At 36.5% G+C, this 23170-nt stretch overlaps 1 protein-coding gene across 1 annotated transcript in view; it reads right to left on the bottom strand.

Annotated features, from left to right (window-relative positions):
- The window catches only part of LOC149801022 (putative E3 ubiquitin-protein ligase HERC1), a 263061-nt gene that overhangs the window by 123596 nt on the left and 116295 nt on the right, over positions 1-23170 (bottom strand). The window contains exons 37-42 of the mRNA XM_089955047.1: positions 22207-22459; positions 18939-19063; positions 13940-14103; positions 11493-12709; positions 9528-9753; positions 3898-4172 (exon numbers count right to left, since the gene is read on the bottom strand). Coding sequence (XP_089811173.1) covers positions 3898-4172; positions 9528-9753; positions 11493-12709; positions 13940-14103; positions 18939-19063; positions 22207-22459 — 2260 coding nt within the window. The remainder of the gene's footprint in view (positions 1-3897; positions 4173-9527; positions 9754-11492; positions 12710-13939; positions 14104-18938; positions 19064-22206; positions 22460-23170) is intronic.

Consider the following 23170-nt stretch of genomic DNA (forward strand, 5'->3'; position numbering starts at 1 on the left):
AGATGAGAAGAACTTCAAGGTCTCAGTTTCAATTGGAAAGAGGCTTCTTCTTCAACTGTACAGAGATAATGTGCAGCAGACGGGTGATTCTTCTTTGTGTTCAAGAGCATCATCACGTGACCAGATGGGTGTTTCATGTCTTCAAAAGCATCGTCACATGACCTGCAAGCAGCTGATACACGTGATCTCTACATGTCAGACATGGCAGCTATCAAGCAACAGTTAGCCGAATTACAAGCATCTGTCGCCCCATTGACACAATCTTCCACAACGACTAACATATCACCACGAGGTACAACAGCTTCACAATCTTCAGGGATTCCGGCTGCCGAGGATACGTGTCAATCGCATAGTGACTTTAACATTCAATCGGCCCTTACTATGTGCAGGGGATGACAACACAAGATTCTCCGAAACACTGCATTATGCTGTGCCTGTTGACAAACTCCCACTGGTGGACACTGTGCCCAGCAATGTACATAAGGACATAATCAAGGGTAAGCATGTTAATCTTGCCCTACTGCTGATACTGGGAATGGACTCTACCTCAGAGACTAAAAATTATCGATCAGGGTGGCAACCAAATTGTAGTGAAAGGGAATGACCCACGTTTGGCAGGCACACTATTTCTGAATTTCGTAAGGTCTTCTCTAAATACAAATATATTCTCTGTGAGGTCTATCTGTTTAGGAGGCCTGAATTAGACTCTTATGCTGACTTTATTGATGAACTGCATCAGGAATACAGTGGAACTGGTTTTTATGAGAAAATGCATTTTCGCACAAGGCTGCCCAGTATTTAATACAACACAATATTGTTGTGGATTGGTCTTCCCAGGATACCGAGTTGTTTCTAGCTATTTTGTCTGATAGAAAGACTGAGGTTTGCATTAATTGCACACTACTCTGTGCTCAAGTTGCTTTTGTCCATCTAACCTCACAATACCTTTGAATACACAACAATCTAAGAGAAATACCAAATATTTAAATTTCAACTCGGCTAGTCATACTCCAATGGATCAGCGTGGCTGTCCAGTAATTCTGTCTGGCTTAGCGATCTACTCTCCCCCCTATTGTGAGGTCACCTAGAGTAATGGCGGCTGTTTTCACATTGGCAGATGTAATTATCAGATTTCCAACCCAACCTATGCAGAAGAAATCCCAGAACTACCATCATTAACAGACGGAGTAATATTGTTTAATTTGACTATAAAATGCCCATTCCATGTTTGATAGAAGCTTACAGGCGCAGTTGGATATCTACATCGATTTAACCACGCTACAACTCCACAGCACTTTTCCTGTTTCAAGTACCAGCTTGGTACTTTTCATTGTATCTTTTTGCAAAGCAATATGCACTATCTACCATATCTACCCATGTCTTGGCTGTTGGCTATGCACACAAACTGAACAATATCCCTGATCCAACCAATTCCTTTCTTATTCCAAACTGCTGCAATTGCTTCATGAACTTTTACCACACACAGTTGCCAGGCTACTAACTAATAATGGATGTAAAAAAAAAATTTTTTTAAAAATGGGACATTTCTTGCATAGCATACTGTTCCAGCTCTGTTTTGGGGGGCATCTGTCAAATCGGCTAATGTTTATAATCATGGCAATCTTCAAGATCAGACTTATCGAGTTTCGGTTATCAGTGTCCCTATATACCTCGTATCAGCCCGTTGCGGCTCCACATACAGGTGTCAGACATACTCCCCAAGTCTCTCTTCCTGAGGTACTGCCATTGCCAAGTTTCATGCATTCACAACTTTGCTTTTGACCCCCAATTTGTGTCAGTACTTAAATGTACTCAACTACTGTGCCCATATATATTTCATACCCGCTTCCTACGGTGCATGTATGGAGTATCGGCTGATGTTTGTTATCATAGCAATCCTAGGATCAGACTTATCGAGTTTCGGTTATCAGTGTCCCTATATACCTTGTATCAGCCCCTTGCTGCTCTACATATAGGTGTCGGACACACTTCACAACCCTACAAACTCCCACAAGTCTCTCTTTCTGAAGCATTCCTATAGAACAAACAATTCAGAGCTGGACTGGTACAGTGTGCTGTGACAGAACTTGCCCCCATTATGCCTAAGATTATTACAATAAAGTGGCTATTGAACCTATGTATTGTGTGTTATTTAAACTAATATGACTGCAATCATATTATAATTTGTATCATTATTTTGCACGAGTTTAAATGTGCTTGTTGATTTAACCATCATAAAATAAAATAAAACATTTTTAGAGTTCACAATTTACAAGCCATGTAGTACCCATAGTATATTCTATAGTGGATTATACCTATGCAAAGCATGTTGCTTGTTTCTATTAAAAAATATGCATGGATTTTCCTTTATTCACCTTTTCTATTACCATATCTCATTCTTCCTAATCACATTTTTGCCATAGGTTCTTTGATATTTGATTTACCAGTATTTTATTTGATGCAATTGAGTGATTACCTGTACATCTTTTCACTGATACAATTTACCCTACAAACAGATGTAACCCATATTAACAACTAGAATGTTCAATGAATATTTATAAAATACTGTAATTAAGCATATAACTATTACATACACTCAAAACTGTCATATATTCACAAAAAAATGCCCATAATATAGGTTAAAATTCAAAACTGGGGTGGACGACTCATGGATCATTAGTGATCTATTTTTAGTTTGATAATAATGGTAACTGATCTGGAGGTGTGTATCATTTTATCCAATCAGAGAATAACTTACTTCTGACATACATGACAACCATCCAAGAGGTATAAGCATAATTATTGCTATTATAAGTGGCAAAAAAGTGTAATTTGGGCTTCAAAAGAGTAATCTATATATTACATGCCAGAATTACAGCACGTATGAAAAAGACTAACCATATTCTGCAGCTAGTAAAAATTCCTGTCACAATGGGCAAAATCCATATGGATTAGAACAAGAATACTAACACAAAATACACTGAAAAATTATTTATCTTCAGCACTCACTTCAACTAGTCTACATGTGTAACTTTTGCTGAATGATATGTACTGGAAAATCTGCAAAGATCATCATCAAATGCTCAGAATGCTTTATTATATTACTCCCATATTCCTTTTTTAATGTTTGTAAAGTAGTGTTGATTGGTCACCTTTCCAAATTTGACATATTTTGAAGTTCAAAAAAATCCATCTGCTCTAATATTTTCTGTTATATAACATCTACAACTCACACCATAAAGTGTTTCACTTAACATCTGGCATCATTTTCTTTAAAAAAAGCCAACTGGTTTAATAACAAAATAGCTTAACAATATAATGAATCTGTTAGGTAAAGTTCACTTTTGAAGAAACCCATGTGTTTTCTTGGAAATGGATCATATAAAGTTGCTATAAATAGCAAATAAGTACTCTTATGCAGTAGTCACCTTTTAAAGAATATTCTCAAGTTTATATGAGTGGAATTAAAGAGATAATAATACAATAACAAAAACAACTTTTGTTGCTTTATTTTTATTTTATCTTTTTAATGTAGCGAAAAAGCATGATCCATACACAGTCTCACAGAAAACGTAATTTGCTATACAAAAAAAAGCATTATGATTATGCCAAAAGCATAATGGTTGGCATGTATGTTCTGAGTTGAAGTAAATGTGAACCCTATATATTGGTGAATTTGAAACCATACAAAACACTGAATAGAGATACCAAAAGAGGAAACAGATTTTTTTGTTGCATTTATGCATTCTGAAATATGGCAGTATAGCTTAAAAGTGTATACATACAACAGACACAGTTTGAGTTTTGGTCTTTAATTCTAAACAACAAAATACACTGCAAACAAAACTAGGAAAAAGCATGAAAAAGCACCAAACTAAAATCTGGAAGATACAGTACCTGTTTCTGTAATGGCTCTCTTGACATGTGACATGGTGAAGCCCATCTCAATTAGAGGCAGGGCTATAGGCGGGGGTGGTGGTGAGGGGGACCTAGCTCTCACAGGAGGGTGGGGAGGTAGTCTGCTAAAATGTGGTTGAGGTGGTCTCTGAGATGGTGGCTTGGGAGGAACAGTTATGATGTCCCTGTGAGAAATGGAGCCTTCAGGTTCTGCTGATCTTGGCCGCACCAGCAGATTCCTCCTCAGTGACCTAGGCATACTTCCATCAATATTACTATAGGCAGAAAGAAAAGAGAACAAATAATTGGCTTAGACGTAAAGAACAAGGCCTTCTTTTAATCTAATAAACTGTGCATTCATTTATATTCATGGTTATCAAATTGTGTGATCTTGCAGAAAATTAAATTTTCTAGAGTGCACAAATTTCTAGATATGCCTCCAATAAAGTACGAGGGGTCCTACTGTCTCACAGATGGATAGGTGTTCAGTAGTTCTATACATTCTTGGTTGTAACAACCATGAAATGAAAATAATTGGTACACTCACAAACAAAGAGTCATCCAGAGATGGCACATCCAACCAACTCATTTGCCAGCTTATGTAAAGACTTCTAATGAATTTAACCTAAGAAGCAGCACTCTCACATTTTATACTACTTATTCCAATACCTTATAACCAAGAACACTGAATGCATCTACTACACACATGCTACCCATTATTTCTATGGTAACATAAAATATATTGAATATAGAAAATTCTAATTATCAAAAGGTACCTGTATGCAACATGCTTCACTTGTATACCAAGTCTGGTTGAAATACTTTGAACATTTTCAGTGTTATGTTCTGGAAACAAACATGCTTTTGGACAGACGGATTACCTACTTAGGTGGGGAATAACAAAAGTGACTTCACAATACCAGGAATTATAAACGTGAATCTGTCTGAGATTAAAATATCAGTAGACTTGGAAACTCCAAAACACTAATTGTTCCTGTTTGATATGCAAATGATGTTTTTAACTGTCTGCTTAAGACTGAGATCAAAGTAACAGCAAAGGTTACTGTCTCCTTGGACAATAAACTCCAAATCATCTTACCCAAGTTACAGGTTGTGGTAAACTTTAACATTGTTCTGGCAGATGAGACATACCTTTCTAAAATTCCTATTCTACTAGGGATCTATCAGATTTAGTTCTTGTCTCTGCTAGATTATGCAGCTAAAAGCTTGTGAAAATAAACTGTACCTGCCAGGCAATGGCTTCTATTATGTCTTGATAAGTTCCATTCACATGCAAGGCTTGTATGTGTGTGATTTAGATTTCTAACGTAGCTTTAACAATTTTTCAGTCATATCCCTTCGATGTCTGCAGTGTGACAGTTTATAGTGATGTCTAGCACTGGGACATCATGCTGCAGACATGTAGCATGATGTCCCACCCAGTCACATTATCCTAACACCAGGCCGACCAGTCCTAACACTAACCTCTTAATGCTGAGTGCCAAGTGAGGCAGCTGTTAGTACCTTTTTTGTAAGTCTTTGGCATGACTCAGCCATGGTTTGAACCCGCGACCTCTTGCATCCGAGGCAGACGCTCTAACCACTAGGCCACTGGAGCGGTGCACAAGGCTTGTAGACATAGCTCTAATTTGATGAGCTGAGATCTTTATTACCCACTTCAGCTATGATGCAAGAACTTGAGTTGTTATATTCTCTTTCCCTGTCTTCAATGGAAAAGAGAAGCAATCTCAAGCCACTTTATATAACATTGAAGAGGATGGACCAGGTCCTACATTGCTCATTCTCTAATCTAATCAAAGGAGGAGAGAAGACAAATGACAAGTTTTTCATTGCCATCTGATGGCAACCTGCTCCATGCGACAAAACCTAGTAATTTCATTAGAACAAGAGAACTATCTGATTTAAACCAGAAATAGTTTGGGTCCACTGAAAGGACATGCAACTAACTCATTCAGCATGCTGAAGCTAGAGTTATCGGAAAACAAATCCTTTATTACGGAAGCTTCACTGACGTTCTGGTTAACGGTTTGAACTGATCTATAGTGACACATCTTAACACCATCACATATTCCATTTTGGAATGGACTTTGGCCTATTCAAGTCAAAATTGGTTCATAGGTCTGACAAATCCTTCTCATGACCAATATTAGCACTACCATGATGAATAAAAGTGTCTGAGATCATATAGTGAAAGCCTTTGATAGTAATTGGAGATAACTGTTCACCTCAAAAAGCCAACCAAAACAGTCAGCTAACTTTGGAATCAAGACATTCAATGGGATCATGATATTGCACTAGTTCCTAAAAATCACCACTTTCTGTTGAACACCTACAGAGTTGAAAAGCCTTCTAGCTTCAGATTCTGTCCAACACCAAAGGCTTAAATTCTTTTTTCTGCAGTGCTTTCCTGAAAAGCCAAGGAATAGCCTGTCCAGGTAATGAGGAAATACCTGCAACCATGGTTGTTTAAGCAGGTTGGGTCTCAGGGGATTTTTTTTGAACATCACTAGATTTAGCAGACCATTCACTCAGGACTTGTCCCACCTAAAAGTTGCTACCAGAATCAATTTCTATTGACGCATCATTTTTTACAATTATTTTCAGTACCAGAACCACAGAGGGGTAGGAATAGCACCAGAACACATCACAACTGACTAAAACTGCTGATGAGGTCAATCAGGAGAGTTACGACACAGTGTAGCTAATCCTGGTGAACATCCATGAGCTATGATAAGACTGAATGGAAGAGTATGAAATTGGTACATAGTTCCTTGGAATCTGAACCAAAGGAATCTTTGAAGATGTGTGTATAGTGACATGAAAGTATGTGTCCGCTAGATCCAAATTGACCACAAACTCATCTCTTTTTTATGTGAAGTCTTACTGATCTCCTGTCTCCATTTTGAACCTCAGAGTAATTATGTACTTGCTAAGCCATTTGGCATCTATATCTGGCCTGAGATTTCCATTACCATGGGGACTAGAAACAGCCTGGAGTAACATTCTGAAAGAGTTCATCTTACAAACTGTCTTTACTACCTGCTTTTTGAGTAGTGACATGACTTCTTTCTGCAAAAGTCCTGCCTCCTCCTAATCATACAGCAAGTCCAACATGGAAGGGAAGTTAAAAAGGCAAGGATTGGATAGGATAAACAATATCCAAACCACTTTAAAACAACTTTGTTTTCTGGATCAAGCTACATACCAAGAAAAGGGAGTCTAGCACCCACTGGCAAGATGTCTATGGGAGGCTAGGGTGGCAGGACAATAATGTTTTCATTACAAGGATTGTGGAAAGAGAAATATTGTTTCTTATCTCCTTTATTACAGTACCTCAGGAATTGAGAAGCCTTTGCTGCCAAAGTTGAAGAACCAAGGTCAAAATTGTTGCCTTTCTGCAGTGCTCAGCCTCTCATTTTCTTCTCATTACAATCACATCTCTTTGGCAGTCATCATTAGATCAGCCTGAAAGCTGGTGCAGGCAGCAAGGCAGATTGGAGTTCTTATTATGCCTGCTTCTGTACCTCCAGTCACACAATAATTTGTTACCAAAGGATGCTGACAGGACAGCCATGGTATGATGTGACTTTAGTGTGGTTCAGTGCAGACTGGCAGGTTGATCATAATCACCACCAGTGCTCTTATCCAAGTATGATAGCTCATTTCTAATGCTTAAGAGCACAAACAAGATAAGTGTGATGAATAATGCTGCTAGCTGACTCCCGCAAAATGCAGTCAAATATTTCCCTGAGATTCACCAAACTAAACAGTAGGCAGACAGTATGTTGATTGTCATTGTCTTCCATGTCTACTGAGGCCTTTACTATAAGCTTGGCTTTCAACCAGGGGTGGGGTGGGGTGGGGGTGGGGGGGAAGAACTAGGAAATTGTCATGAATCAAGAGATTTCCTCTAGAGATGCCTGAAAACTAATCTCCATTTGCTCCACTGTGGGGTTGGAGTATGCTATGTCCTTTAGGTAATCCCCATATTTAATGCAGGGGTTGTTCTCCTGAGATATTGCATCTACATCTGATTAGAACATCTGCAAGGGCAGGGGCCAGACACTGCAACATTGATGTGTATGGCATGGTATCACCCCGATGGGTACCGTAAATAACTGACTGCACTGTGGTGAAACAGAGGGATCGATTAACCAAATCCCTATGTAACTCTTCATACTATGGTGCAGCACATCAAAATGACAATTTTATCATCACTAATGAACCTGAATGGTTGGACAGATGGCTGGGCTGGCTGGTTGGACTGTTGGCAGCTGAAATGGTGGCATACAGCCTGGACAGATGGCAAAACCAGTTCTCACTGTCCAAATATACATCATATAACAAGACTTACAGGCCCTAAGGCCAAGTACATGCAGGTGACGTATGCCCATTTGGCAACATAAAAAAGTGAGGACAGCATTCCATTAGATCCATGCCATCAAGGAGATTTGTGAGGGTGGCAGGGCACAAATTCACCTAAGGCTAGCAACTGTGTAGTCGCCGCTTGTATTAGTCATCTCATCTACAACTACATCAATGCCTGTGAAGAATGTGGGGCCTTCAACTCTTCAACCCTTTGTTCTTCTATCTCAATCCGACCCAATGTAATGGTAACCATGCCAATGATGTTTTAAGATGAAGACTGAGCATGCTGTGTTTCTCATTCTGAATTTGCCACATTCCTTTGTTTTTTAAGACCCTTTCTCAGTAATATGGACCAGATTCCTTCCAAACATGATGCAGAGAGAGGAACATTTGGTACAAGCAAGCCAATTGCTGGATGCAACACGTAGTAGACCTTCTTTTCTAATATTAATGTGATCAGGGAATGTATTCAGTTTTTTTTTATAGATGGTATTTTGAAAGAAGTATCCTTTTCAACTGACATTCTTTTTTCTTAATTTTACCTTAACATCTATATCAAAATCATAATGCACACAGTGAATGTTTGTTGCATGACTTAACATTTTTTTCCAGGCATTTTCATGCAACACTACTTTCCAAATGTGCCAATTCATAAACTCTTGTGTCAATTGCACACTCACATTCCATGGCAACATCGCTATGACAGCAGGTCACCAACTAAAATACTTTCTACTTTTACCAACGGTTACATTGTAGCCATATGCCTTCACAATAATGTAACCTTTTTGATTGCAGTGTTGCACTTGCTCAGCTTTTTATACTTTTAAATTTGAGTCTAGTACTTCAAAAGATAATGTGAAATCTGTGATTCCATTAGGTTTAAAATTGTTGTCAAAAACTGGACAACTACATAGATACCAATGTTTTAAATTTTTTGTTCCATGTTTGTTCTAAGCACTTTTCAATCAAGCAAAGTTATTATATAATTAAAATTTTATATAAAGCATGTTCATTGTAAATCACAGAAAATTTATTATCAAAAAGCTTTTCCAAGGCTAGTGTGATAGGTAAAAATATTTTTAAAGTATCCACTTTTAAAGCAAGAAAGTTAAACAAGACAACTTATTAAAGAAAATGAAATATTTTTAAAAAAATATTTACTGATTTAGAAAAATGAACAAATGTTTTATGACATTAAATTTATATTATATACAGTAATTTCCTGAAACTATTAGTTATACCTGGCTCTGATGTACTGTAAGATGGAAGTCTGCTGCAATGACGCTGACCTCTGTGTCTCCCTGTCAGAGCTAGCACCTGTCTGTGAGTCTCCATCCATTTGTGAGTCTGTATCCCTGTCTGTTCTCTGCCTACTCTGGCTAACAGAGGACGAGATTTCACTGGTTGTCTCCAGTTGGTGTGTAGGTACTGAAAGACCTTTGGATGCAAGTGCAGCTTCATATTGTTCTGTGCCAAAAATCACATGGATTGGTTTCAACTTATGACATAGGTAGTATATTTTCTTTACTTAATTCTGCATATGTGTTTTGATAATGTCTGATTAAAACAGTCAACAGATGATATAAGCTTACCATAAAAACTGTTAAAGATTTATTTCATTTCTAAATTTCTTTTCTCTTTTATAAAAAGCACCATGCAACCCAAATTTTATATTCTAAATTTTATATTCTCCCAGAAAAGTCCTCGTTAAACAAAGTACAAATATGCATTAATGGCACAAAATTCTCGATACTACAAGTCATACAGATCATGTTGGCCTGTGGTCCAGTCTATTTATGCTATAACTGCCATTTGTTTGAGAATTTGATTACATATACTTTTAAATGGTGAGCATTCAGTTAATTTCACTTGCCCATTGATTCTTGCAGCATCATTTTATAACCATCCCAGGAAATACATGCAACAAACTAAGTATATGGACATTTTAACACAAATCCAACCAAAAGGTGTGATCCAGTTTAAACTAGACTGACACACACTTTGATCTCACTGTAAAAGTCCTATTTTTTACTACTAGTAATGATATGAACCAACATCCATTTTCTTGACCCAGTTTAGTATCCAGCCACCAATGTTGAAGTCCATATAAATCAATAACTTTCATCTGGAGTTTTGGTGATGACAGTTAAGGTGAAGACCACTCAACAATCAGAAATTAACAGAATCTGAAAAAGCTGTACAAGTATTAAAGTTTAGAACAACAATCAATATTGTGTTTAAGATCGATAAATGTGCCCAAGGCTCAGGTTGCATGGGTACGTGGGAAAGCCTGCCAGTAGCTTTTCATGGGTCGGTGGTTCTTCCCTGGGTTTTCCAGGGTTCTTCCTCCACCAGTTATACTGGCCGCCACGTATAGCCTATCTTGTGCTGAAAAATGGCGTTAAACCCTAGAACAACAACAACAACAATAAATGTGCCAATATGACCAAACTAATATACACTTTATATGTATATATAGCAAAACCTGCCCTAGCATTCACATCTTTTTAAATACACCTATTTATACAGGAAAATATGTATCAATTCCTCATCTTCATTTCTTTACAATTTTCAACCTCTACCAGAGTTCACTTCAGACAGCCCCATTGCACTATTGAACTTTATTTTCCATCTTTGGCACAAGAAAGATGCCTCTATGGCACCAACACAGTGATTGAAAAGACCCCAAATTTAAAGATAATTGATCGTTATGGATGATTTTAGATTGAATGAATCAAGTGCATCCCAAACAAGCTTGTTGTATGAAGTGCATTTAATGATACATAAGCATAAGATCATAAATTTAATTAGCTGATTGAAATATTTGACTTATTTTGATTACCTTGGACACCAAATGATATCACATGATCAATGATTATGGATACAAAATGTAAAGAAGAGAAAATGCAATCTTTACAAAAGCACTGTTGCATTTATTTCCAATATCCTAAATGATTCCAAATGGGAATCACTACATAAGCATAAAGAATTCAAATGAAGATACAGAAGGCTGTGGCAAGGTAGGCCAAAAGTAAGATGTGTTTGAATTGCCTAATATAAGGATACCTGTGACCACATTTTGTTTCTAAATGACCCCACTTTTGACCTATGTGCCTCACTTTATCCATTCTTGGAATGAATACTGACAGATTTTCTACACAGCTAGTAAGCATAAATGTGAAGAATTTACTAGAATGTATTCATACCATAAGCTTCCACAACAGTTGTCATTTTCTCTGCTTGGTCTGTGATTGCCAACTGGTGCAATACACTCTGGGCTCGTTCTAATTCTTCCAGGGAGAAAGTTCTTTTGAAAGGATAGGGACCTGTTGCCTTAACAACCATAGTTTTCATGAATTCCCTTAAAATCCTTTTAAACTCAAAATCTTTCTGCACAACTGTTCCATCAGGGAAAGCCTTGTTGCTGTCAGCTGACAAGTCTGTTTTTGGGACAAGCAGCATTTCTCCATACTTTGGACTACATACAATAGTGGCAACTGCTTTGAGAGCTGCTATTTGGATTGACATAAGCTTTAATGCTTCTAGTTCACTATTGACACTTGTCTGCCTCTTGTGTTTTTGATGTATTTCCTTTGGCCGACAAACCTGTGATTTTTGGTCAGTCTCATGACCAGAAAATTCTGTGCTCAAAATATTACCACCCTGTTTAACCTCATTCATCTGTCCATTTGCAGAAGTATTTGAATTTTTCATAACTTCATTGACTTCATCTGAGACACTCTCCATTGTTAAGTCTGAGATAGTTCCAGTGTCCAATGATTGTTCAGACTGTGATTCTCCAGAAACTGATGTCCTTTGTTGAAAGTCCAAGGACTGCGATCGTGAGAGACTATCTGAAGCATCATCAGTCTGTGTATCTCCATGTTCAGCCTGCACATTACTCTCAATTACTTCCTCACTAGCTGTATTGTAAGTGGATTCAATGCTTTCAGTCATAAGCTGTATTTGTTCACTGGATCTAAAGCCTGACATTTCTAGTTTTGGACTCTCGACTGTTCTAAAGTTTAGAATGTTACTACTTGCTGTAGATGAAACACTTAGAAAGCTTTCGTCATGGTCAGGACCAGATTCTGTGTCTGTCAAATTTGGCGACTGTTTCAACTTTCTTTTGTCTGCATTATGATCATCACCACTTTCTGCACTACTCTCTTGCTCAAGAACTCGAGAGATGTCCTCATCCAACTGTCGCATCAGAGCATCAGACTCTGCCTTCTCTTTTTCTGCATTTGAAGTAGTAGTCAGTTTACTGGTGGATTGTTTCACTGAGTTGTTGGTGAAATTTTTCTCACTTAGTTGTGTCAGTCTAATGATTGCCTCTAGATGCTTGGCAGTAAAACCTGACATCTGACCAATGTCAAAGGGCTGGCTGGGAATGGCAATCAGGTTTGAAACTGCTGACTCACTTGAAAACAAACAAGGAGAAAATGTAAATCTGTTTTTGAGAAATATCAAGTGCTAAAGTAAATTGACTTTTCCCAAAGGAAAAACAGAAATGTATTGTTCTAGCAGCAACCAACCAATTTCACAGCCTTATTCATCAAAGAGTTTAAAAAATATGGCTCATACCAAATTTTAAAAAAATGGAGGTCACAAATACTGAAACAAGTACATTTACTCTCTCTCTCTCTCTCTCTCTCTCTATATATATATATATATATATATATGTATATAAACTAGAGAGTTCAATTTCTGTTTCAGCTCTTTTCAAGTGAACTTTGGAAACAGATGTCTATTCTATTCACATTCCTTTTAATCTTTGCATGTGGCAAATTGTGAAAGCAATTAGGGGTGTATGTGTTTTAGGTAAAAAGGAGTGTAAAAAATGAAAAGAATGTTAAAGGAAGTTATATTCAAATGCCTTAAATTATGGTGTCTGTGGGATAAATTATGGAATTACATTCACATAGTATATCCCAAATAGGCAAGACAGGACAACTTTTGGATTTCTATCAGTACAACCTCCAACATATTTTACTTTATATACCTTCCCACAATTACAACATATCTCAATTGTAAAAACTTGAATCAAATTATGTTTGTACATATATATTCAACCCTCAGTTATCATAATTTCTTCTCAGCAAGAAAAAGTAGGTATTTTCATAAGATTAAATCTGAATACAAATCTGACGTTCTGATATTAATCACATTCTTGTCCATTATTTTTTATTTTTCTGTCATAAAAATCAAAATATTTGACTTAAGTGCTTTGGTCTCAATGCCACTCAATCAAACAAAACATACCCTAAATTACATGCATACTTCACAACAAATCTGACAGTACAGTAGTATCATGCTGAGATAAAATGTTAAAGCTTCCTTCAAGACCAACCTTACAGTCCTATGTCCACTGCAGCATGGCACTTTAACACAGAAATTAAAACAGCAAGCATCCTTCAAGACAAACCTGATAGTAGGTTCTTTGTTGTCCCACATCACTTTGACAAAACAAACGTCATACCAAGCATCCTTCAAGACTAACTTTTTGGTAGCATATTGACTGTCCAACAGCACTGACACACAAAATTTTCAGTAGCAAGCATTTTTCAAGAAAAAACTGACAACATGGTCTTCATAGCCTAACAACACTTTGACAAATAAATTTCAACAGCAAGCAACTTTTAAAACCAACCTGACAGTTGTATCACCATTGTCCCACTGCACTTTGAACATTCCAGACCCAGCCCTACTGGTGCCCAGTACAGTGCCCATTTTGGATGTGACTCTGTGCTGACATCGTCCACCGACTCTCAGTCCACCATCAACCCCTCCTAACAGCACAAGGCAGGGCCAGACCTGAAAATGGAAAGTCTGTAATGAAAAAGAAATGCTTCCTTTCTGACAGAACAAGTCAGCAGCCCATCTGGTAGAACAAGTTATTGACACTGTATGGTTAAAATGTGTTCTATTGTCATTGTTTTTCATCATTTCATCTTCCAAAGGCACAAACTTAAATTTGAAGAATTCTTAACCTAATTAATAACCCAAATAATTATGCAGTGAAACTTGAATAACCAAGCTTTGATTAAACAAGCCTATAACCTGGATTTTGTTGGGTCCATATTATTTTTGTGATTTTGGCTAATATCAATATAGTGTACAAGTAAACTCACTAACTGAATGTGCCACATTTACTCATTTCCACATCAACATTAAAATCAAAGATTTTCCTTTCAAAATTTGCAAAGCTTATAATTCAACATTATCCACAATTATCTCCTAAGGTCTCCCCAAAATACTGGGGAAAACCTGCAAACATTATAATATTAAATTTGAACACATTAATGAGTCAGAAAGCCCAGATTTAAGAGTCAGCAAGGACTCGGCCATGTTGCACAGTTACAGAGGATTTACACATGGGTACCCATATGATTCACCCTGATTAGTCAGTAGCCCACTGGGGCTACACATAAAAAGTGACAGTTGTTGAAAAATCAATTTTAATATCTGCATTAGTAATGCAAAATGTATAATCTTTATAGGTACTAATCAGCACTGTGAATTATAAAATGATAAGAATTTTATCATTTTTTTCCTTGGAACAATTTTTGACATACATATGTATGTGAGAGATCACATTAAGTATACAATCATGAATGACAAAACAGTATTCTAAAACCCAGATATACTCAACTGATTTTCAATGGAGAAAAATTATTGCATACATGTATTTTAATTGCCATGACTGTCATTTGTCTTCACACATATGTCAAGATGTCAGAACAACTAGTTAAGCTCCAAAAGATTCAACAATCCTTTCATTAGTCTGACCAATGAGTATGAACCTGTACCAAAGCCTACAATAAAGAAACTTGAGGAAAATTTCAACATAGAAACATCTACTGTTTCAAATGTTCTTAAGAAAATAGTTTTAACAATACCTACAAATTTGACAAACTGATTGATCTTGTGTGGAAATGGTTTATTTTTATGGTAGGGAATCCCAAAGTTAACTTTTCAGTTTCAAAGTGGTTTCACTGCATATTTACTTCAAGAAAGAAAATAAACTGATGAATGGACACCATCATGTTTGAAGGCACCTCAATACATTTACACTAAGCTTTGGCATCTTAATGTAATACATGTAAAAAAGATAACTGGTATTAGAGTCAGACAATAAAACAATATTGCTGTTAATACTTTAACAGAGTGATAAGCATGCAGGCAGAAGTGAATTAACACATGATTAAGAAAGTATGAATGTGTGTGTGTGTGTGTGTGTGTGTGTGATTTGGATTTTTAAGGTAGCTTTAACAATTTTCAGTCATGTCGCTATGATGTATGCAGTGTGACAGTTTATAGTGATGTCTAACACTGGGGCATCATGCTGCAGATATGTAACATGATGTTCGACCCAGTAACATTATCCTGACACCAGGCCAACCAGCCCTAACACTAACCTCTTAATGCTGAATGCAAGCGAGGCAGCTGTTAGTACCATTTTTATAAGTTTTGGTATGACTCGGCCAGGGATTGAATCCACAACCTCCTGCATTTGAGGCAGACACTCTACCCACTAGGCCACCAGAGCGGTAGAAAGTATAAATGAAAAGATCAATAACTGCCAACAAGATAAAATGGCAGAAAAATGATCACATGATAATAAACATACAAATCCTCATATGTCACTGTTTCACTATTATCTAATTATGTTAAATGAATTGCAAAATGGAATTTTTCTAGAAAATGTTTTAAGATGGAACTTAAGTTTAAAATTTTTCAACCAAACAAATTCAATACTCAACCCAAATTTTCTGCAAAAAAAGTTGACATAAAATTAAACATTACATGGTTTATCTGGAAAGAATTATGAAGATATCCATTGGAATAAAATAATCCATTTAATTCCAAAGAGCTCACAGTAACAACAGCTTAATGATAATTACTAAACAGTAAGCACAAATGTAATATAATTTGAATTATATAAAAAAATAAACTTTCAGTGAAATTTACAGCTGTATGTCATGCATCACAAAATCATAATCATTAGCACAAACTAATAATATACTGTACCCATGCCATGTAACATAGCACATTATGAACTAAACACTAGCAGTATTCAAATGCAATGTCAAGAAACATCTTTCTCCAAAACAAAACTCCTAATGAGCTAATCCTCCTGGTTGTCACTATTAAAGAAATGTCACCCTCCAAGTCATTTTATACATTATCTCTGGTGTTGTGACCTGGTCCAAAGTGCCAACATTGGTCACAGAATCCTGATCTTTTAATAGAATTTGTCCTCCTTTTCAAATGGATTTTGGATGGATATCATTCTCCAGTGAATGATGGCAAGATTATCTGCAAACTATGATTTTATGGCTGCATCAGTTTTCAGTCTTCTAGCCAACCTAGTCCTAATCTAATCTTTCATGAATTCTGGTTAATCCAGGTTTTTTATGCACCCTGACCAAAATGCCATATAGAAACAGTTTTCCTCTTAAAAATAATGTTTGGGTAGCTTAGTCCCAATAGCTCTGCAGCTCAAGATAACAGTAAGTCAGTTTTTCTCATCTGTTATAATGACTGAAGTATTCTTAGCCCCTTTAGTTCCTACTGTCTGTTCACTACTGAGATCAAAAAGTTATATGTCCTGTTTGGTCTTATATAAACAGATTACTATAAGACAGATCCAAGTTATGGAGAGAGCTAGCCCTTTCTCATGCTCCGCTCCAGAGGCCAATTGGTTAAGCATCTGCCTTGGATATGGGAGGTCGTGGGTTTGAACCCTGGCCAAGTCATACCAAAGACTTATATAATGGTACTAACATCTGCCTCGCCATTTTTCATCACAAGATAGGCTATGCATGGTGGCCAATATAAATGGCGGAGGAAGAACCCAGAAAAAGCCCCAAAAGACCCACTGACCCACAAGAAGCTACTGGCAAGCTTTCTCACATACACAAATTGGCAGACTGGGATAGTGTGTGTGTGTGTGTGTGCAAATATAATGTTTAATGGCTGACAGCATGTTTCATAATCACATTGAGAATACTTGTCCATAAAGCAATTTTTCTAATTGTTTGCTGCTGTTGATTAGTTTGGTTTCCTGCATCATATACGACTATGGGGTACAAAGGAAAGAGTCTACCAACCAGGGACCAGACAAGCTGTTAATACACCATGAAACAAGATTCCTTTTTCCAAAAACTAGCAACATTTATTTTGTGAAACAATAATCTATGTTGAAGTAAAATGTTTCTATTGCTCCATTAGTAAAATACTGATGCTGTGATTTCAATGCGAATATTATGATACTTCCCCTCATCCTTGATAACATCTCAATGTGCCAATTCAGGAATTCTCTGAAACTTGCCTCTTCACCATGATTATATGTGAAACAATGCTCTTTATTTCACGAAGTATTCATTTCATTTGGTTAAGTTGCTATCTCTGAACACATTTATGAACTAGTAGGTTAATTTAAGGTAGTTTAATAGTATTACACAAAAAGATTTATAAATGTGTTCGTTTGGTCAATTGGAATGAGTTTTAACCGATTTACAACCAGGGCCACTGGACCTTAAACATGTAGGATTTAAACATGCATATCAACTTTTCTTTTATTCAACCTCCTTTATGTGATACAAAAGATGTAATTAATGTGATAATACCAAAGAGGTCAGCTTTAACTCATTGCAACCATACAACAAGTACTTCCACAAGTCAGATATCAAAACATGGTCAGCACTTAATTAAGTTCTCAGCGAAACACAAGCAAACATAGGTGTGTTGGCTGATTGATGAATTTTACGTTTGAATACATGAAGGCACACTGCATTTATGATGATCACACTTAAGCTGAACTAAAAGCCGGAAGTAAAATACAAATATCGCTTGATAAAGAAAATGATTTACTTGATATTTATTTATCACAGTACTGCCTCCAGCAGGCATAAGTGACATTTTCACTGATCAAAATTTCATTGAATATTGTAAGGAGGTCATTTGGAAAGTACATGTAACAATATATATGATGTCTCATTAAAAGTTGAAAATTTCATAGTGTTGATTAAAATGTCCAGGTCCTATATACCATATTTAATGATGACACAAGTGATACATCAATGTTTCATTTACCAATTTTGATCACAATTTTCTTCAAGTTAAAAAAACAGGCGTAATTTATTTTATTTTCTAGTTAAAAATACAGGGGCCATGCCTGACTCCATGTTATAAGCGGGTTCATGAGTTATCAGGGCATGACTTATCAAAAGAGAGATTTACTTAAAATTAAGACCTGGCCCTAAATTCATTTTCAAAATTATTAAAGTAAACTTGCACTCAATTCTGAATGACAATGTCCCATTAATATGTCTAATCATGACAAATCAGACATCATGACTGTGTGCCAAGTCTAAGTTTGAGCACTAAAATGTTTATACAATCTTAGGCATTGTTAGCTACATATGTTGCTGACAATAAAAGTTTAGTTTACAGTAAAACTATAAAAAAATCTCAACTGCAGCCAATATCACAAAAGTTTGATATGCATGAATGCTGAATCAAAAGATGATATACACATTCATTCCTTGGACATCTCTTGGAAGTGGAATCTTTGGCTCTGCATTTTAAGTATTATTAAATATTTTGCTAACAAAATGCCATAATGTTGGAGAAAAGAAGATCACCTTTGTACAAAGGTCTTCTACTACATTCTGGTCCAGCGACACAAGGCCCATACTGATTCCATCAGAACCTTCTGAAGTCTGCTCTGTGATGCCTTTGCCTCTTTCTTTGCTTGAACTGAGCTCATCTGTTAACAGAAACAAATGAAAGATAAAAATAAAAGACTTCCTCAGTTTGTTATGTATAACATGCATCAAAACTACAGAGACCCAGATCAATCAGAACATCCTTGTCTCCTTCCAATAGGACCTTTATCTCTCCAAAGAGACTCAGAAGTAATAGAAGTGATACGTTTATGGACATCCAGCAAGATGTGAAAAATATATATAATTCACAATAAAAAGATAAATGTAGAGGATAACGCTAGATGGTGTTTCAACTATCAATCAAATACCTACACTTACAATTTTTATTCTGGCCATTATTTTATGCAAAATTATTGCAAAATAACACCCTGCTTTCAGTGGCCTCAAACTACTGCCCATGCTGTTATCTCAAATTATTGTTTACACTGCTATTAGTGACGACATAATATGGAGTCACTTTGATGTCTACCAATCAGAGACCAAGGTGAGCATAAAGGCTTACCGTTGCTTGAAAATGTTGCCACAGTATTATGCATGAGCTTAGTGGTGGCATGGAAAGCATTCTTACTCATCTTGTATAACAGGGTCAACATATTCACCAATGCAATGTTTTGATCTAATATTTTAAGCTTGGTGGCAAACATATCCAAATATGTTTCAAGATCAGTGTGTTGAAAACATTACTGGTAGCTGATTTCCCTGGTCTGATATATCCTTTATTTTTACTGGCAACTCTACTCAAGCATTCTCCTTGGCTGTTCAACTTTGGCAATATGTGATACATTTCCTGAACAGATGCTTTAAAGCTCAGATCCATTCTTTCTCTCTCTCTCTCTCTTTTTCAATGTGGAATCTTAGTTTATTCAGTCATTGATACTATCCCCCCACTTACTATAAGGGTTGTCTTTATCAGGCACTAACTCCATGTCTGCATATAATATTCCTGTAGGCATGAATGACTCACTGACATCGTCTCTAAGTGTGTCATGGTATCTTGCTGATGCATAAGCTGAGAACAAATTACTCACCTGTTGACTAGCAGCATGGCAAGTGCCATGGCTTGTCTTGCCAGTGTGGAAGTCCAGAGAACATGCTGGATGGCCAGTTAGATGGTTGGCTCAGTCAGTGACAGAAGAGTATACACCATGGTGTACAGTATGAAAGGATGGTCATATATATCATCAAAATCTGAAAACTACACCATGCAAAGGCTGTGCTTGGATAAGCTGTGCTGCCTAGATAAGGTGTTACTCCAGCCCTCCATCAAGCCCAACTCCAAACCATTCCTGGAAGCTTTTGACGCAAGTACAAACAAAGTTTCTGTCCAAGTTTGTCCAAGTTTGTCAACTCTGCACTATACAACTCCAAGTGCCTGCAGCACCAGTATGATGAGGACAATGCTAGGTTTCCTAAACGCCTTGGTGTTCCCTGTATCCCATAATCTGTCTGACATATGACAGGAGATTTCTTCAATGTTCACTGACTGCTGTAGTAGATGGAAGGGGGAATGTCCCTCCTCATCTTTCATGTCTCAGCCTTCACCAATGGTATGGCTCAAAGTTGGGCACTCCGAGATTGGTCAAACTTTGTAAATTTGTCCACATCTGCTTTAAAGGTAAACTCTATACACACTATGCTTATTGAAAAAGGTTATCCCCAAACTATAGGGGTTGCCATTATCAGAAACCATTCCATGTACAGTAAGGTATCTTGGCAACAGGTAAGCTGTGAATAATTGGTTTGTGTATGGTTTGGTATGTACCTAATAGGAAAGCCATAATTGAATCAGTGGCTAATTCATCAAAATCTAACAAATACCTCAAGCACATGAACTGAAAGGTCAAACAGGTCTTGCTCCAGCAAGGAGGGGGACTAATGCTCACTGAACTACTGAAATAAGGAAGGACACTCTCCATTTAACTCCTAGCCACTAGTGAACATTATGTCACTTTCCAATGACCAAGACTTGACCAGACTTTTCAAGCTTCTTTGCAAACCATGGACCAAATTCCTTCTAACCACATTTCACAGACATTGCAGTTATGAACACTTTGTGTAAGTGAGACATGTATTCTGTACATCATATAATGTCACTGTTTAATCTAAAAAGACAAGAGTGCCACAAAATAACCAAACCAGAAATAAAAACCCAAGTGCCCACATACAGCAAACACACATGGGAAGAAAACTTTGTGCAAAAGAGACATGAATCATGTCTGTCTTCACTGACTGCAGCAAATAATATCAACATTGTTTAATACAAATTAACAAGAACAACCAAGTGTCAGAAATAACAATCCAAAAATGTTCATATATAACAATAACCTAGTAAAACACTGTGCAAAAGAGATAATATAATGCATGTCCTTGTTGACTTAAAATCTTGCAATATGAATGTACTGTAACAACAAAAATGCAAAAGCCACACCTGTTACCCAAACAAATTAAAAATAAATGCAGTGTGAATAAATAACAATGAGCAATAAACTGTGTAAGCGCACAGTCAGAAAAATGATAAAGTCACAAATACAAAAGATTCACATAAATATCTCAAATTTTGCAAATTAACAATTGCAACATGTTGCAAATACCTTTATACTCAATACTTTCTGGATTTTGTCAATGAACAATCAATAATCCACAAGGTATATCTTGGATACAAAGTACATCATATCTAGTGGAAGCTACAAACTGAGTACACAACTGCAACCAACCAATGCTGGTACAGGAAGGTACTAAACTGATGTTATCTTGTTTAATGGAGCTTGAATTAGTAATGATCTACTTAATGAAAACAAACATATTCAACATGTCTGATACTAGTGCCCCTGTCAAAGTCTTGTAAATTTCTTTAACTTATCTTTGCAAACTTTGGTATGCAACAAATCGCAATAATATTTAAGCAAAAAAATATGCTGATTTTACAGAATTCCCAAATTTTTAATAACAAATATGACAATCTAAGTACAGTCAACCAACTTTACTGCAACTTCTAAATTTCATGCCTTCCAAATATCAAGAATGCCGATATTGACTTGATCACGCAGACCTGACACTGCTCATACATCCACTGAGATGTAATTTCTTGCGAAAGAAATATATAATTTTGTAGATGCTATCCTGCTGCTAACAGCATAAAAATAAATAGAACATTAAAACAATTAACTCTAAATTACTGGAATACCTGTCTTGCCATCCTTGTTCTCAACTGGTTTCACTTCCTTCTCTGTCAAACCCAGTCCCTCCATTTCCTTTATCTTATCTAGCTGCTGAACTATTTTCTCATTAATCATGGTCCGCCAAAACTCATACTGGTGTAGGTTCCTCAGAAGGGATATAACTGCTTCCACCATTACACTAATGACAGGAGCACATTGGGGGTCACCTGGAAGTAGTTCCTTCTCTGAACTGATGATGCGCATATCCATGATCTTCACCTGCCGAATGTGAGACTGGATATACTTATTGTGCACAATTGTCCTGAGCACAACAAAATGTTTCAAAATAGAAGGCAATGTCTTGAAAGATTCTGGCAAATATTTTAAATCTGCAAACCATGTGTGATTGTTATTTGTACATAAACAATCACTTATCAATTCAAAATGAAAATGTACCCCACTACAGCTCGATTATAACACTAATTCTGATATAACATGATTTTGGCCTCGCTCCCGTAATTTCATATACATGTATTTTTCTCAGACATGAAAAAAAATATTCTTTCTTAAAAGTACAAAAAGTGATGAATAAAAAGTTTATTATAATTTTGGGGAAGAGATTGTGCATAAATTCTAATACAAGCCTATCATGGCATGGCTCACGCAATTTCATATATATGTATTTTTCTCATACACACAAAAAGTTTTTTCTTCCTAAAAGTACAAAAATAAAATGTAAAAAGTTTATTCAGGGATCACACTGGATTCACCAATGTCACAAATTGCGATTTATTTTCCTTCCTGGCAACAAAATTTACCATCTGCCAAGTTTTGTTTTTTTGTGCAACATTGTTGACTGTATAACTTGTATATTATATATAATCTTAGGTTTGGGATAATAAAATTCAGAGGCACCATGAAAGGAAGCTGAAAACTTGATAAAAATTGCACTGGAATTTATTTACTGTTAGATAAACAAATTTGTTCTTA

The sequence above is a fragment of the Sinohyriopsis cumingii genome, chromosome 4, assembly GCF_028554795.1.
Source record: "Sinohyriopsis cumingii isolate HCF-2022 chromosome 4, ASM2855479v2, whole genome shotgun sequence".
NCBI lineage: Eukaryota > Metazoa > Mollusca > Bivalvia > Unionida > Unionidae > Sinohyriopsis > Sinohyriopsis cumingii.